The sequence below is a fragment of the Pseudonaja textilis genome, chromosome 2 (assembly GCF_049901715.1).
Source record: "Pseudonaja textilis isolate UNSWEBS1 chromosome 2, rPseTex1.2, whole genome shotgun sequence".
NCBI lineage: Eukaryota > Metazoa > Chordata > Lepidosauria > Squamata > Elapidae > Pseudonaja > Pseudonaja textilis.
The window spans coordinates 154,959,287-154,976,346 of record NC_141991.1 but is presented as its reverse complement, the minus strand read 5'-3'; the positions used below and the strand labels follow the sequence as shown (position 1 = coordinate 154,976,346).

Here is a 17,060-nt window from a genome sequence, read left to right as displayed (position 1 = left end):
TCGGGAGACTCCACTGCTGGCTGTGGGCAACAACAACACTGAAGACAATCTGATGGTAAGTAAAGCCATCTGTCCATTCACTATTTAGTCAAGACTACTGGAGTCCAGGGTAAGGTAGAGGTTGTCATAGACATGGGATGCACCTAGTTGCCTGATCAGCCTCTCACTGTCAGAAGCTAGGCATTCCAAATGAGGCCCCTTGGTCACTAATCCAAGGAGCCCCTGTTACCCTTGTCACCAAGCCCATGTGATTGGAAATGGGTCACCACTGAGAGCTCATCCGGTTTGTGGTAGTGACAAAAATGACTGAAACAGTTATCCCAAGCCTGCCCTGGCTGGACAAGTGGGGACCCATCATTTCATGGGAAGATGGCTACCAGAAAATAAAACTGGCACTAGGCCCCCTTCCCCCTGCCAGCCCTGTGGGGGAAGGATCAGTCAGTCAGCCAGAGGGCGAAAAAGTCTTAAGTTGCAGCCGGGAAGTCTCCAGATTCCCAGAGAGTACCAAGACTTGGCAGAGGCATTTAGTGAAGAGGAAAGTAACACTCTACACAGGGGTTCTCAAACTACAGCCTGCGAGCCGGATATGGCCCACCGAAGCCAATAATCCAGTCCACACAGGACCACAAAGCTGCCCTGCCCACATTGCCCCGTCCGCCCACTTGCCCCCCACTTTTGGCCGAGTTTTAGACTTACCTTCGCAAGCTGGAACTGTGTAAGTGAACTGAAGTATTTCAAAAGGAATCTTTTATTAAGCAGAAGTGAAAAGAAACCATTCAAAGCAGAGTCTGAATATCCTTAGGCAAGACAAATAGAATTAAAGCCCCTCCCTTTAGCCAGATGTGGATTTAGCCAATCCACAGGTGTGAAGATGTTATTATATTGTCTGCTCTGAGAAACAGATAAACATACATTCCCATGGCCATCTTCTGCTGGCTTTCAAAGTGAAACAACCCACATGGCTCGTTACATTCCCCAAGAGGTAAGAAAATCTCAGGGTGCTTCAGCACCAGGATACAAATTATAAAGTAACAGTTGTCACAAGCAATAGTAATGAATCGAATTCAAAGCCCCCCCTTCTCCCAATTGAATGGCAGTATTACTGTTATAGATCTGACAAACTGGAAGATAAGGCAGAGAAGTATTGGAGGTGGGGGAAAGCCAAAAATGGGTCCATTTTTGGCCAGAAGGCTTCTGGAGGCCAGGAAGGCCAAAAATGGGATGCACAGATTGCCCAGGAATCTATAACTTGATGGCTGCTAATCTATAACTTGATGGCTGACATCCAGGCTGGAACATGGTCACAGGGCAGCCCTGAGCGTGCAAGGAACCACCCCACTGCCTTAGCCCCGCCCCCTGGGCCCTAGCCATCTCCTGTGGGAGCAGGGCTGAGGCGGCAGGGCTGCCCCTTGCTGGATCCAGGGCTGCCCCGTGGATTATACTAAAAACATTGTATGGGAACTGTTGTGAAAACCCTAAAACTGTTTTAGAAAGTGAATGATGCATGCTGGAATACCTTTTAGGTGTGAAAGTAGTAGATCTAGAACTAGTTTTGGCTGACAGGGTGCTGCAGGAGGCCATCCATCCCATCTCCCACCACCACCACCAGCTGGCCCGTGGAGAACAACTACAATGCTGATCAAGCCCTCCAAGAAATCCAGTTTGACACCCCTGATCTAGAAGAATAGATGTACTTCAGAAACATATTTTAAACTTCTGCAAACATGTTCCTTGATGCATGTTGTTAACAAATATATATGTGCATCAGTATATTGTATGCAATATATTTCTTATTCTACATATTTTTAGATTTATAGTATTAAAAATAGAGGATTTGGTAAATATGATATGAGGTTCTGGAAAAACAGGAGCATATGAAGTAGCTGTATATCTGTGTGAAGGTATTAATTCTTTGGAAGACTTGCTGATCATCCGACTTGGGAGTCTTGGCTGTCTATGGAATGTGCTTCCTGGACTTCTTTCTCAGTATTTATGTCCGTTTCTCCTCTGGCATCAGCTCCAAATCTGGGGTTCTTTCTCCACTTTGAGCCACTGTGAAGCTATTCATATGTATGGCTTCCTCATAAATTGGGGGAAACTCTGTTTGGGCAGGGTGATGCACTGCTGGCACTCCACTGTGGGAATGTGCTACTGCTAGTATTCTCCGAGCAGCTGGGCCAAACATGGAATGGAGGGCTGAAAGGGTAAATACCAGGAATATTTAGGTTAAAACAAACATTACACTACAGTTATAACTAATTATAACTAACAGTACAACATTACAACTAAAAACATTACAACCAGTAACAATTAAATTATTAAATTATTATGTTGATTAAGTGATTAAGTGATTGAACTATTAAACTAATTCTACAAAAGTGCTCATTGAATTGAGAAACAGATTTAATTCTTTGTTGAAGAGACCATCCTTTTGAAATTCTGCACAGTACTAATACATTACCATGTAGCTTTTAAAAATAGATAACATGCTACGTAAAATATTTTAAAATAATTAAAAAAATATACTATCATGCTTAATACCATACTATTTCAGACTTATTCATAGAATGAAAATGACTCTTAGTACAAAACCAAACCAAAACGTAACAGAAAGAAAATATTTTAAAAAATGAAAGAGCAAAAGAATGGATTGAAAGAGGTGAAAAACTGTATTGTATACAGATCAGTGGTGATATTCGGCAGGTTTTGAGACAATGATGAATCTGCATACAGACGGGAGGCTGAACAACTAGCCTTGTGGTGCAACCAGAACAATCTTGAACTAAATACACTCAAAACTGTAAAAATGGTGGTAGATTTTATGAGAAATCCTCCTATACTACCACCTCTTACAATAATAGACAACACAGTATCAACAGCAGAGACCTTCAAGTTTCTAGGTTCTATCATATCTCAAGACTTAAAATGGACATCTAACATCAAAAATGTCATCAAAAAAGCACAACAATGCTTTTTCTGCGCCAACTCAGAAAGCTCAAACTGCCCAAAGAGCTGCTGATTCAATTCTACAGAGGAATTCTTGAGTCTGTCATCTGCACCTCTGTAACGGTCTGGTTTGGCTCTGCAACCAAACAAGACAGACACAGACTTCAACAGATAATTAGAACTGTAGAAAAAACAATTGCTACCAACCTGCCTTCCCTTGAGGACCTGTATACAGCGCAAGTCAAAAAGAGGGCTGTAAAAATATCTACATCCTGGACATAAATTGTTTCAACTTCCACCCTCAAAACGATGCTATAGGGCACTGTGCACACCAGAACAACTAGACACAAGGATAGTTTTTCCCTGAATGCTATCACACTGCTAAACAACTAATTCCCACAACACTGTCAAAGTACTTAGTAAAACTGTATTACTATTATTCTTCTCATCCTTGTTTCCTATCTCTTCTTACTTATTATTATAACCGTGTTGCTTGTATCTTTACAATTTTTATTATTTTATTTGTTTCCGAGTATGATTTGATGCTTATTAAGTTTATGACTATCACTAAGTGTTGTATCTTATTCTTGATGAATGTGATGAAGCCTGATGATGGCAGATGAGATTCTGCCGAAACGTTGCTACAACTTTAAAAGCACAACTACAATGACGTGGGAAAATACCCGAACAAAGCTGAATGACATACATGTAAGTACCCGCGAAAACTTAAGAAAATAAATATATATATAGAGAGAGAGAGATAGATAGATAGATAGATAGATAGATATTCTGAGGTTTTCGCAGGTATTTGTATGTGGATCTTTGGTTATTTGGGTTTTCTCCCACGTAAAATTGGAAGTAACTTGGCGATGTTTCGACGAAGTATCATTTGACATCTTCAGGCTTGTGTCTTCGGCTTTGTGCTTCTCAGAGTAATGTGAGCTTGCAGCTGCTTCTTCCTTTTAACTGCTAGTGGGGGTGTGACTTGATTGGCTGGGGGCTTGGCTGTGTTCTGATTGGTTGGACAGCCAACCCCCCAACCAATCAGAACACAGCCAAACCCCCAACCAATGACAACACACCCCCACCCAATCAGAACACAGCCAAACACAATACAGACGCCTGATGATGGCAGATGAGATTCTGCTGAAACGTTGCTACAACTTTAATAGCACAACTATAATGACGTGGGAAAATACCCAAACAAAGCTGAATACCATACATGTAAGTACCCGTGAAAACTTAAGAAAACAAATATATGTATATGTATATGTATATGTATATGTATATGTATATGTATGGTATTCAGCTTTGTTTGGGTATTTTCCCACGTCATTATAGTTGTGCTTTTAAAGTTGTAGCAACGTTTCGGCAGAATCTCATCTGCCATCATCAGGATTGTGTTCGTCTGTGAGTCAGACTTTCACAGCCATTTCAGTTTTAAATTTGGGGCTAGCCTACTGCTGTGCCCGAATGTTTTTTTCTTCATCCTGATTGGTTGGGAGTCTTGGTCTGTGTTTATTGGTCTTGGAGTTTGCTGTGTTCTGCTTGATTGGTGTTTCTAATATCTTCTGTCTGTTTTGTGGCTTTTTTTGTCTTGATTGGCTGGCAACATTGTGTTCCTGTATTGGAGGCTTTTAGTGCGGCTTGGCTCCAAGTAAATGAACGGCTATCATTTATTAGGAAGCTAGGTTTCATCTGGGTGCCTGGTTGGGGTGTGTTTGAGCTGGAGGTATCAGGGGAGATCTGTTTGTGCCAGGTGTTTGCCTGGCTTATGGTGTGGAGATTTTTTTGTTTGTGAGTGCAGGCTTCCAAATAATTGACAGTCTGATGGAATCATCTCTTCTATTCATGCTTTCAGGTCTTTTTAAATCTCTATAGCGTCTCTGATAATTCTTTGACTGGGGTTTTCTATAGTGGCTAGGGTTTTGGTGCCATATATATATGCAGGTCTTGGTGTGTTCGGGTCTTTTCCCATGTAAGATTGAGAGTATCTTGGCAACATTTTGATGAGGTCCCACTCGCCATCTTCAGACTGGTGCTTTTGGCTTTATGCTTGTGTGAGCAAAGCGTGATCAGAGCTGCCATCTCTCTATAAATACTGGTGGGGAGGTTGGCTGTGTTGTTATTTCTTGATTGGTTGATGGAGTTGATATTTGCAGATTGGTTAGCTTTTTCGTAAGAACATGTGTGGCTGAGGTATTGGCTGTGTGTCTATCAGCCTCCTGTGTTATAATGACCTGGGTAATGGGCTGTGTGATGACCTTCTGAGTTCTATTGTTGTGACATCCTGGGTCTTGATGTTACAACACAGCCAACGACCCAGGAGATTACAGCAATAGAACTCGGTATCAATATCATAATATTAAGTAATGATAAGACAATGTAATGATATAATTGATTACAATGACATGAATGATATTATGAATTAGGTTCTGTAAAGTTGAGATTTGCTCAAAAAGGATGATATGAACTTATAAACAAAGTCTAATAAGAAGTTATAATATGTATAGTTGATTTATATAATATGAACTTTAATTATGCATTTTGAAGGGAAAGACTGTTGATGTTGTGCATAAAAGATATGTACCAACCGACACATTATACAATGGAAAGATGGTTTTATTGATGTTTTATCTTTGTATTTGTCAATGTTGGTTGTCAAAATAAAATAAAAAACTTTTTAGCAATTAAAAAAAAGTACATGAAGTGATGGTATCACTTTATATTGCTTTTGTAAGACTACACTTGTAATACAGCATCCAGTTCTGGATTAAAATATTGAGATTCTAGAACACGGATGTCAAACTCACGTCATGTTGTCATCACATGACATTTTGTGACATTTTTCACATTCGTAGAGCTGGGATGGGTGTGGCCTGCATGTGACACATTCGGCCCACAGGCCTCCAGTTTGATACCCCTGTTCTAGAAAGTGCAGAGAAGAACAACAAATATGATTGGGGAATTGGAAGCTAAAACATATGATGAACACTTGCAGGAATTGGGAATGTTTAGTCTAACAAAGGGAAGGGCTAGGCATGACAAGATAGTAGTATTTGAACAAAGAAGAAGGGCTCAACCTATTCTCCAAAGCACCTGAGGATAGAACAAGAATGGATGGAAACTTATGAAAGAGAGATCCAATTTAGAACTAAAGAGAAATTTCCTGGCAGTAAGAACAATTAATGAGCGGAACACCATGCCTCCAGATGCAGTGGATGCTCCATCACTAGATGTTTTAAGAAGAGATTGGACAATCATAGAATAGAATAGAATAGAATAGAATAGAATAGAATAGAATAGAATAGAATAGAATTCTTTATTGGGATTGGACACACAAGGAATTTGTCTTGGTGCATATGCTCTCAGTGTACATAAAAGAACAGATATTCATCAAGAGTCAAGAATCATAAGGTACAACACTTAATAATCGGGATAGGGTACAATAAGCAATCAAATCATACTAGGAAAACAGTCAATATAAATCGTAAGATTACAAGCGACAAAGTTACAGTCATACAGTCACAAGTGGGAGGGGACGGGTGATAAGGAGTGATGAGAAGGTTAATAATAATAGTAATGCAGACTTTGTAAATAGTTGGACAGTGTTGAGGGAATTATTTGTTTAGCAGAGTGATGGTGTTCGGGGGAAAATTATCCTTGTGTCTAGTTGTTCTGGTGTGCAGTGCTCTATAGCATCATTTGGAGGGTAGGAGTTGAAACAGTTTGTGTCCAGGACGTGAGGGGTCTGTAAATCACTTATCTGGAATGGTATAGGGTCTCTGCTTGAGCAGGCAGTTGGACTAGAAGACTTCCAAGGTCTCTTCCTACTCTGGTTCTGTTAAGGCACCACTACCTCAGCTTCTTGGCAGGTTTTCAAAAGATAAAATGAGGTTTGAGATTCTATTAAGCTAGTTGAAACTCTTCATATGCTTTGAATCTTACCAAAGTTATTCAAAAGTGCTTATTAAGTTTAATACTTCTGACTGGGATTGGAGATTCAATTCAACAGCATGATTTACAAGGCTCATCCTTTTCAGTGCTTTGTTCTGTATGTAATGTTTATTTATGTCTGAAGAACCGAGGTTGTTCAATAGAACTTAACTGGTAGAGTAATGATTCAGATGAATCTGACAGTGCTAGAGTGTCAGCTTTGGATCCACAATGTATTTGTATGAGCACATGTCCTTACAGTTACTAATGACACCAGGAGTGCCTCTTCTGATCTATTTATTATTATAAAAATGTTAGGTTCTAATATTATTTTATTAGGTCCCCAAAGCTTTCTGAGAAGTAATTCTATTTTTTTAAAATGGCAGGTAATGTATGGCCAATCTTTTTTTGTGCGTGTCTAGGGGAAACAAGTAATTGGGCTAGCCAACATTTTATCATGATATCAGAAATATATACTAGAGAGATGAAATGGAGTAATTAATTGCATATGGTATCTTATGATTTAACTATTGTATTAATATGATTGGGACGTTTAGAATTAATTGTGCATGGTAAAGGCACATTTTGTCTTTTAGAAACATTTGGGATCATTTCCATCTTGCAGTCGGTTACTTAGCAGTTGGTTACTTAATCCTTGAACTTACCTATTTATTTTCTCTGAAATATATTTTTACCGTAGTTCTTGAGAAAAGGTATTGTTTTTAGTCATATTCATTAAAAAGTGTTTTATAACTTGTCATGCCAATTGCAGTCATTATCTAAATTGCTAGCCCCAGGAAGCATTTAGTTGAAAATACTCATGACATCTCTCAGGATTTCAAAAGTGCCCACTTGTCTCAAAAAGTTGGGATGTCCTGTACACTATTTTGGCAAGACTTTTCTGACTGGCATTTTTCATAATTGTTTTCAACCTTCAGGATGACAAAATTGTTATTCCACTCACAGGTGATGGTGCTTTGAAGGGTGTTGTCATGATCAAAAGCAATAACTGTAACCTTATATGGTTGAGGATGAGCATCTTCTCCCTGATGACAATTAAAACAGCAGCATCTCACACACACAGAAACAAGGCCACAGAGAAGGAGGAGCCCACCAATGGCAACCACAAGCCTGGAAGTAAAGAACAAAGAAGAATCAGAACTCTTGCCATTTGTTCGTATAATGGAAAAACCTAACAAACTATAGTGTTATTATAAAACTGGAGATGCACAAAGTTCCCTAATAAACATTTTTTTTAGAATTTCTACAGAAGGCCTACACTAACTCCAGTACTGAATCAAATGGCTATCACTATCAACACTTCAGTTACATTAATTACTATCCATTTTTTCCCTCTCTCTCTCTCATGAATTCATTAGAGTACACACTGATAAAGAATATTCATGGCATACAAATACCTATATTAAAGTTTATCATAAGAGCAAATTGACCCACTAAACAGACACTTATTTTTCCTTCACCATCTCCTTCTTAGTGATCTTTGGCAAAAGAAAGACAATCTTATACAGAAGGTAAGAATCAAGGGGTCAAGAAAAATATACCTGTTTATGGAAGTCTGTTCTTTCCTCCGCTTGTGCTTTCCAGGTGCTCAGCTTCACATTTCCCAGGTTGCATTTCTGAGATACCAATCAGATCAACCTGCCTGATCTGCAGTTCTTTGCCCTAACTTGTTTCACTAACATTCCTAAGGCTCTGTCCTCCAATCCACCAAGCATTACTTCTTCTCTAGTTCTGATTTTCAAGAAACCTGAAAACTATGTACTATACAAGTATCCTTTACAACAATTCATTTAACAACTGTTTAAAGTATGATGGCACTGAAAAAATTACGTATGACCAGCTGTCACACTTAGAACTGTTGCAGCATTCCTGTGATCATACAATCAACATTTGGGTCTTGACAACCAGCATGAATCATGTGATCACCATTTGTAATCTTTCTGGGGTCTCTGACAATGTCAATGGAAGAAGCCAAATTCTCTTAATAACTGTATGATTTGCTTACTGACCATAGCAAAAAAGATATAAAGTTTGGCACAACTTAGTGACCATTCTGCTTAGTGGCAAATGTTCCAGTACCAATTGTCATAAGTTGAGGACTATTTGCACATTATTTTTTTTTACAGATTGGGTAAACTCTGAAAGGAGAAAGGAAGGAAGGAAAGGAGGAAAACTGCCTTTAGGGGATGTCAGTTTCTTCTTTTACAAGGGCTTTGTGTGGTCAGTAGCTGTTGTGATGTGAGATCATGACAGGTGAGGGTCCCATCAGGTCAGGGTCTTGTGATGGGTCAGATGTGAGTCACCAGTGAGAGTCTTATGATGGGTCTTGTAATGGGGAGGTTACATCAAGTGAGGGTCATTGGGAGGTGAAGTGCTGGGCTTGCATGGATTGGTTGAGGATCGGTGCTGTCTCTGGTTGGTTGTGTGATTGATTTGGATTCCGAGGCGGCTTGTAGACGGATTGTAGGTGTAAGGACCAGCCTCTCCCCCTCTTCAAAATATAAGTATGAACTCTTGAAAACTTGTATTTCAAAAGAAATCTTTTATTGAAGAGGGGTAAAGGAGGTCAAAATTCAAAGCAGGGTCTGGGGTCCCTCATGGCATGCAACTAAGATAAAGGGAATTAAAACCCTTCCCTTCACTCTGATGTGAACTCCATCAGTCTGCAGGTATGAACATTTTATTATCTCTGAGAAAGCAGATAAGGAAAGGTTCCCAGGAGTCATCTTCTGGTGCTGCAATCTACATGGCCTCTTCTCCCCTTACATCTCTTGAAGAGGTAAGACTTTTCTAGGCATCTGGGGCACCAGGCAATGGTTATAAATCGTGTAAAAGGTTATACAAAGCCAATGTAAGAAATAGGATATTTAGGATACATGGAGAGGAAAAGAATTAAATGTATCAAATGTACACTTCCCCCTCTTTTCTTTCATCGAAAAATGGCAGATACACGGATCTGACATATTGCCCTCCCTAAAAAAATGGGAGTTCCACCTGAAAGACATAAAGCATGTATTAGGATGGTTTGTGACGGTGTTTTAGGTGGAATTTATTTAACAAAGTGGGGGCTTTTACATGTTTTTTGGCTACCCATTCATTTTGGAAGGAGGGTAGGAGTTTCCATGCTACTAAGTATTGTATGGAGCCATGGTGAGCGCATGAGTCAAAAATTACCCCTTCCACCATAATGGGGGTTGGAGGTGTGGGAAGAGGAGTCTGATCTTTGAAGTGATTTCTGGTTTGAGTAGGCTGAAGTGAAATATTGGATGAACCTGTCTAAGTGTCTTAGGGAGTAGGAATTCTACAGCAATGGGGTTGATGATTCTGGTGATGGGAAATGGGCCAATTAATTTTGGCCCCAGTTTCTTAGAAGGTTGTAATGTTTGTAGGAACTTTGTAGATAAGTATACGTGGTCTCAAACCTTGAATGGTTTGGGTTCAGTGCATTTTTTTGTCAGCTTGAGCTTTAAAAGCAGCTCTGGCCTCTTGTAGGGCTAGTCTGACCACTGGCCAAGTGGTTTGTAAATTGCTTATCCACTCCTTAAGGGAAGGGATGTCAGGTTCCTTGATGCGTAGCTCTGGCATGGGGTTGAATTCTTGCCTTGTGGCTACTTGGAATAGTGTGAAACCAGTGCTACTGTGTACTGAGTTATTTTGCCTCAGCAAAAGGCAAAAGATCAGTCCAATTGTCCTGTTGGTAGTTTATAAAACATCTTAAATATAGTATGCCATTGGATCTCCCAGTCGAGCCATTCATCTGGGGGGTGATGGGAGGAGCTTAACCCCTGGATGGAGCCTAATAAGTTTAAAAACACCTGCCAAAATTTTGAAGTGAATTGTACACCCGTCTGAGATAATCCATTGGGGAGCTCCATGGAGGCAATAAATATGTACTATAAATATTTTTGCTAATGACTTGGCTGCTGGAATCTTCTGGCAGGACTTGTTTTGAAAATAGGTCCATTACAACCAAATTACAATGTTTCCTCTGCTTTCAGGGAACTCCACTATAAAATCCATAGAAATCTTTCTCCAGGGTGCTGAAGATTCTGTTTGTAGCACTCCTGGGGATTTTCCTTGTTGTCTTTTTGCAGCTGGTGCAGATAGGGCAGCTAGCAATATAGCTCTCAATGTTTTTTTTTTAAGGGATGGCCACCAGAATTGTCTTTTGATGAGGTGCAGGGTTTTTACAAATCCAAAATGTCCAGCTATTTTGGAGTTGTGGCATCATTTCATGAGGTCCAGTCTCTGGCTGGCAGGGACATAAAATTTGTTCTCTACCCAGGCTAGATCGTCTTTGAGTAAGCAAATATTTTTGTGAGCTTGGAGCCAGTCATCGTTAAGTGGTGCCTCCTTCAATTTGGAAGCCATTGCATTGTCAGCAAGTGTTTCTTTTTTTCCTTGTGCTCAGGTGATTACATTGGCTGCTAGTTCAGTTGCTTGGAATATGGGTTTAACAATTTCAATCTTTTTGCTGTTGTATTGGGGTTTCCTGGACAGGGCATTGGCCGAGAAGTTTTCTCCCCCTGGAGATATTTGAGAGTGAAATTAAAGCATTTAAAATATTGCACCCAACATAGTTGTTTGGGGAAGTTCGTGTGGAGTTTTCAAGGCTTCCAGATTTTTATGATCTGTCCAGACTTCGAAGGGGATTTTGTTCCCTTCTAGGAAATGTCTCCATGTGAGGAGGGCCTATCACACAGCATATGCCTTTTTCTCCCATATGGCCGATCTTTGCTCGTTTTCTGTCAATTTCTTGGAAGTATAATCACATGGTTGTAACTGTCCACATTCATTCTTTTGCAGTAGGATTGCTCCTACTGATACATCACTGGCATCTGCTTGGATGACAAATGGTTGCTCTGGGTCTGGGTGTTTTAGGATAGATTCTGCTGAGAATAATTGTTTAAGTTTTTCGAATGCTGCTTGGCATTCCATTGTCCAGGTAAAGGGTTGCCTTTGTTTTGATTTCCTTCCCTCTTTCATTTTCAACAAGTTCATAATGGGGAGGGCGATATTTGCAAAAGCCAGAACGAACTGATGGTAAAAGTTTGCAAAACCCAAAAAACTTTGTAGTTGTTTGCAATTTTGGTGTGCCTCCCAATTGATAATGGCTTTTATTTTTTGTGGGTCCATCTCTATTCCCAGATATCTTTGTATCCCAGATAGTCAATTTTTTCTTGGTGGAACTCACATTTAGAGTTTTGCATATAGTTTGGCATTTTGGAGTTTCTTGAGAACTGTCCAGACTAATTTTATGTGCTCTTCTTTTGTTTTGGTGTAGATTAAAATGACATTAAGATAAACTAGGACCCCTTTATACAAATGAACATGGAGCATCTCATTAATTAGTTGCATAAATTCGGCAGGGGCTCCTTGTAGTCCAAAAGGAAGTACTTTAAACTGGTAGCACCCCAGTGGGGTGTTGAAAGCAGTCTTCCACTCACCCCCTTTCCTAATTCTGATGCGATAGTATGCCTCTCATAGATCTAACTTTGAAAAAAAATTCCTTTAGAGAGGTGGGCTAGCATGTCCCTCATGAGGGGGAATGGATACATATTTTCCATGTTGATGGTATTCAGATTTCGGAAATCCAGTGTTCAACTACAGTGGGTGAGGGTTACTTTCCTGGCTCTTCCATCCCAGCTGTCTCTTTTTCTTATGCATTTAGACCATCTGGGCTTTGTGGAATTTTTGAAGAGAGCTTTGATGTCTTCAATGGGACATATGGAGCCGGTGTCAGGCTGGTTAGTTGTCGAGGTTTCTCCCCAGTACTCAGCTTCCCCTTGCTCACTGCTACATTTAGACATTGTTGCAAGGTTCCCTCAGTAGAGTAAAATTTTGGAAGAAAAAAAATTCTCTCTGTGTTGACCACTATTGCAGACCCTGCTTTATGTAAGGACCAGCCTCTCCTCCCTTCAAAATATAAGTATGAACTCTTGAAAACTTTGTATTTCAAAAGGAATATTTTATTGAAGAGGGGTGAAGGTCAAAATTCAAAGCAGGGTCTGGGGTCCCTTATGGCATGCAATTAAGATAAAAGGAATTAGAACCCCTCCCCTCAGTCCAGTGTGGATTCCACCCATCCGCAGGTGTGAACATGCTATTATCCCACCATCTCTGCGAAAACAGATAAGGAAAGGTTCCCAGGAGTTATATTCCAGTGCTGCAATCCACATGGGCTCTTCTCCCCTTATATCTTTCTAAAAGGTGAGACTTTTCCAGGCATCTGGGGTGCCAAGCAATGGTTATAAATCCTGTAAAAGGTTATACAAAGCCAATGTAAAAAATAGAATATTTAGGATACATGGAGAGGAAAAGAATTAAATGTATCAAATTCAACCCTGCTCCCTTTTATTCTATCGAAGAATGGCAGATATACAAATCTGACAGTAGGTCAATTTGTCTGTTGATGGAATTGTTCGTGGAATGCCAGGCCTTGATGAATTCATGAGCATAATGGTGGTAGTATGGCTGTTGATCATACCTACACCAGACCCATCACAAGACCCTAACCTGATGGGACCCTCATGGGACCCTCATACCCATACCAGACCCATCACAAGACTCTAACCTGATGGGACCATCATAAGACCTACTGACCACATGAAGCCCTTATAAACAGAAGAATACTAACATCCCCTAAACTCTGCTGAAGATGTTACCTAGGCTGGTAATGAAATGTTTGGAAATCAACCCACAAGCTTTGAAAACGAACCTTCACCCTCACACATATGCAAGTTATACATTCATCGCCTATCCTCTTGAATCTATTTGTAATACCTGAGTCTTAATTATATTAACATCATATAGAATTAGCATACTGATGAATCCTGGAGTGACATACCATTTCAGTATCAACTCATTCCTCTCAAAAGACACAAAAACCAATTTGCTAAGCTGATGCAGTTAGTTATGTTTATCTGGCCTAGTCATAACTAGGACCTCGATGTTTCCTTTAAGCTCAATCCTTCTCTGTGGTGCTGGTGAGAAATGTGTATTTGAGGGGTCCTTGATGCTCTCTGAGCTTGTTTGTTTTCTTGCAGACATTTCATTACCCAAGCTAGGTAATATTGTTAGTGCATCTTTAAATATGTACTTACAGATAAAAATAAGAGCTTTCAAGAATCCAAACAGGTAGATTCACCCTAAGGTAAATCCTAAGGCACGTGTCTCTCTCAAGCAGAGAGCAAGATTCCAGGATGCCACTCTCTTCCCCTATGCAACCTTAATTCCAAATAATTCTCTCTTCAAGAGAGTTTACAAAGGGCTGCTACCTTCTATTCTTATTCTCATTGGTCCTGTCTCTGTATACAAAAGAAATGTCTCATTTCCTCAAGTATATTCCTCATGCATATGTGGAACCAGGTTAGAAGTATAAAAATAGCTTCTTCAATTCCAGATCCAAAAGGAAAGCCAATGTATCTTTTTTGAAGTTTGGCAGAAAAGGACAGAATGCTCATAATATTCTTTCTACTTGATATCTTATAGAAGACGATTGTTCTTAATTTTATAAACAAACTAGGAAAACATAAATTTAGCTTCTAAAATTCTTTCTTACCTTTCTGGGTCATATGACTAAGGAGAGGGATGAGTTTAAGTATAACATAGAATAACAGGGTTGGAAAGGATTTTGGAAGTCTTTTAGTCCAACCTGCTGCTCAAACAGAAGACCCTAGGCCATTCTGGACAAATGGTTGTCCAATCTCTTCTTGTAAACCTCCAGTGATGAAGCACCCACAATTTCTGGAGGCAAACTGTTCCACTGATTAATTGTATCTTTCTTAATGACCTTCTTGTCCTGCCCTGTGATGTTTTAGAGGATATGTTGACCACACTTTCTCTGTGACAGCCCTTCAAGTACTGGAAGATGGGTGTCATGTCAGTATTGGAAGGTGTCAGTACTGGAAGACAGGTGTCACCCCAATCCTTTTTTTTTTAGGCTATACATATCCAGTTGCCTTGATCATGTGTATGTGTGGAGAAGTATTCCTAATTTTCTCTTTGTTATGGTTTATATTTGAGTTCATATTTGTATTGTTTCTATTATCATATTTTATATATTAAAAGTAAAGAAGTTCACTCAACAAATTCAAAGCATCATAAATGACATGGAATCTTTTCCCATTAACCTTACCAGATGTACCAGTGATGGACCCAGTTTGTGTTGGAACAGCTTTGGAAGTAAAAGGAGTTCAAGAAAATATTAATGTCAATAGAAATAGAGGGTTGATTTTTTTATTCTCACAATCAGATTATTATTTAGATGATTATTCTTGTCTTAATAACCCAGATATATGAAAAGATTCCACTGAAAGCATTTTGCTTTTGAGGGAATCTGAGATTTATTTATTTGTTTGTTTGTTTGCTTGTTTATTTATTTATTTATTGAATTTATATTGCCACCTATTCGCCCATGGTGACTCAAGGTGGCTTACAGAATGTAAAACTATATTTAAAATAAAAAGCAATAAAAACTAACAAAAAGAATCATATAAATTAATAAAGTACAATAGAACAAAATCTGAAAAAAAATCACCCCCAACTCCCACCCCACTCCCACCCTGATGACAATAGATCACATGAGCCATTTGATAGGCTCCATCCCGCTCTGGGTTCCCCAGGCCTGGTGGCAGAACCAGGTCTTCAGTATCTTCTGGAAGAGTATTAGAGAGAGGGCCATTCTAATCTCTGGGGGAATGATGTTCCAGAGAGAGGGAGCCACCATGCCCTTCTTCTGGATCCCACCAGGTATATCTCCCTCAGGGATGAGATCTGCAGCATTCCCTGCCTCCCCGCTCTAATGGGTCAGGTAGATGTGACCAACAAGAGAAGTTCCCTCAGGTAACCTGGTCCCAAGCCAAGAAGGGCTTTAAAGGTGACAACCAGCACCTTGAACTGCACCCAGAAGCAAATGAGCAACCAATGCATCTCCTCCAGGAGAGGTGAAACATGTACACAAAGCTATGTGGTCTGCTGCATTTTGCACCAATGGGAGCTTCTGGATGTTCTTCAAGGGCAGCCCCATGTAGAACGTATTGTAATAAGCAAGACGGGAAGTGACTAGGGCATGAGTGACTGAGTAGGGACCACTGGTCCAGGAAAGGGCGTAACTGGTGCACAACCCAGAGTTGCGCAAAGGCCCTCTTGGCCATGACTGCCACCTGCTCTTTGAGCAGGAATTGTGAGTCCAGGAAAACCCATAGATTACACACAGGGTCTGTTTGGGGTATGCCACCCCGTCTAAGACCAAAGATGGCAATTCTCCCTGAGTGAACGAATCTCAAACCCAGAGCCACTGGGTCTCGCAAGTGTTTAGTTTCAACCCATTGCTCCAGCCCCTAACAGCCTCCAGGCACTGCAAGAGGGAAGACACAGCAACACTTAACTCACCACGGGCCAAGACATAGAGCTGAGTATCATCAGCATATTGGTGATACCTCAGATTCAAATGTTATACATTGTGTTGTTTATTTACTTCATGCTATCCAAATACATTTATTAGTAAATTAGAAGCAATCAAAATCCCAAATGATCTTGATTGTACAACTCTATCTCTTTTGAAAGCACCAATTCAGGGGTGGGATTGTACCGGTTCGGACTGCTTCTATAGAAACGGTTGTTGTGATTCTGTGCAGTTCGGAGAACTGGCAAATCATGCCCCTAACTGGCCCACCCCTTTTCATCTTCCCCTCTCTGCCCAGTCAGTCCTTATCATGCATGCGCAACATCATGCACATGTCCAACATTGCTGACTGCATTCTCCCCCGCCCAGTCACTCCTTAAGATATTTCTTTTTTTCCCCCTCCTGGCGATCAGCTGTTCCGATGATCAACTGTGCCAGGATCCCCCTCACTGTCTTACACCCAGGAGGCTTCCCTGAGGTACAGGAGGCCCAAAAATGGAGCACAGGGGGTGCTCCATTTTTTGCCTTCCTGGGCCCCAAAATGACCCCCCCCCGGAGGCTTCTCTGAGGCCCAGGACGAAAAAAAATTAACAGGGTGTGTGTGTGCTGCAAAAAAACCAACTATGCCTACCCAGTCACATGGCCACATCCACCTAGCCACACCCACAGAACCGGTTGTTAAAAAATTTGAATCCCACCCCAAGCCAATTATCCAATGTACTCTGGAAACAGAACTTTTAAATAGGATTTT

The 17,060-nt window shown here is 40.3% G+C and overlaps 1 protein-coding gene across 1 annotated transcript in view; it reads right to left on the bottom strand.

Moving 5' to 3' along the window:
- Positions 1-207: 207 nt before the first annotated feature.
- The window catches only part of TMEM52B (transmembrane protein 52B), a 48,319-nt gene continuing 31,466 nt past the window's right edge, over positions 208-17,060 (bottom strand). Inside the window, 4 exon segments of the mRNA XM_087926058.1 lie at positions 208-1,993; positions 1,996-2,196; positions 7,847-8,013; positions 15,041-15,079. Coding sequence (XP_087782184.1) covers positions 1,929-1,993; positions 1,996-2,196; positions 7,847-8,013; positions 15,041-15,079 — 472 coding nt within the window. The 3' untranslated portion in view covers positions 208-1,928.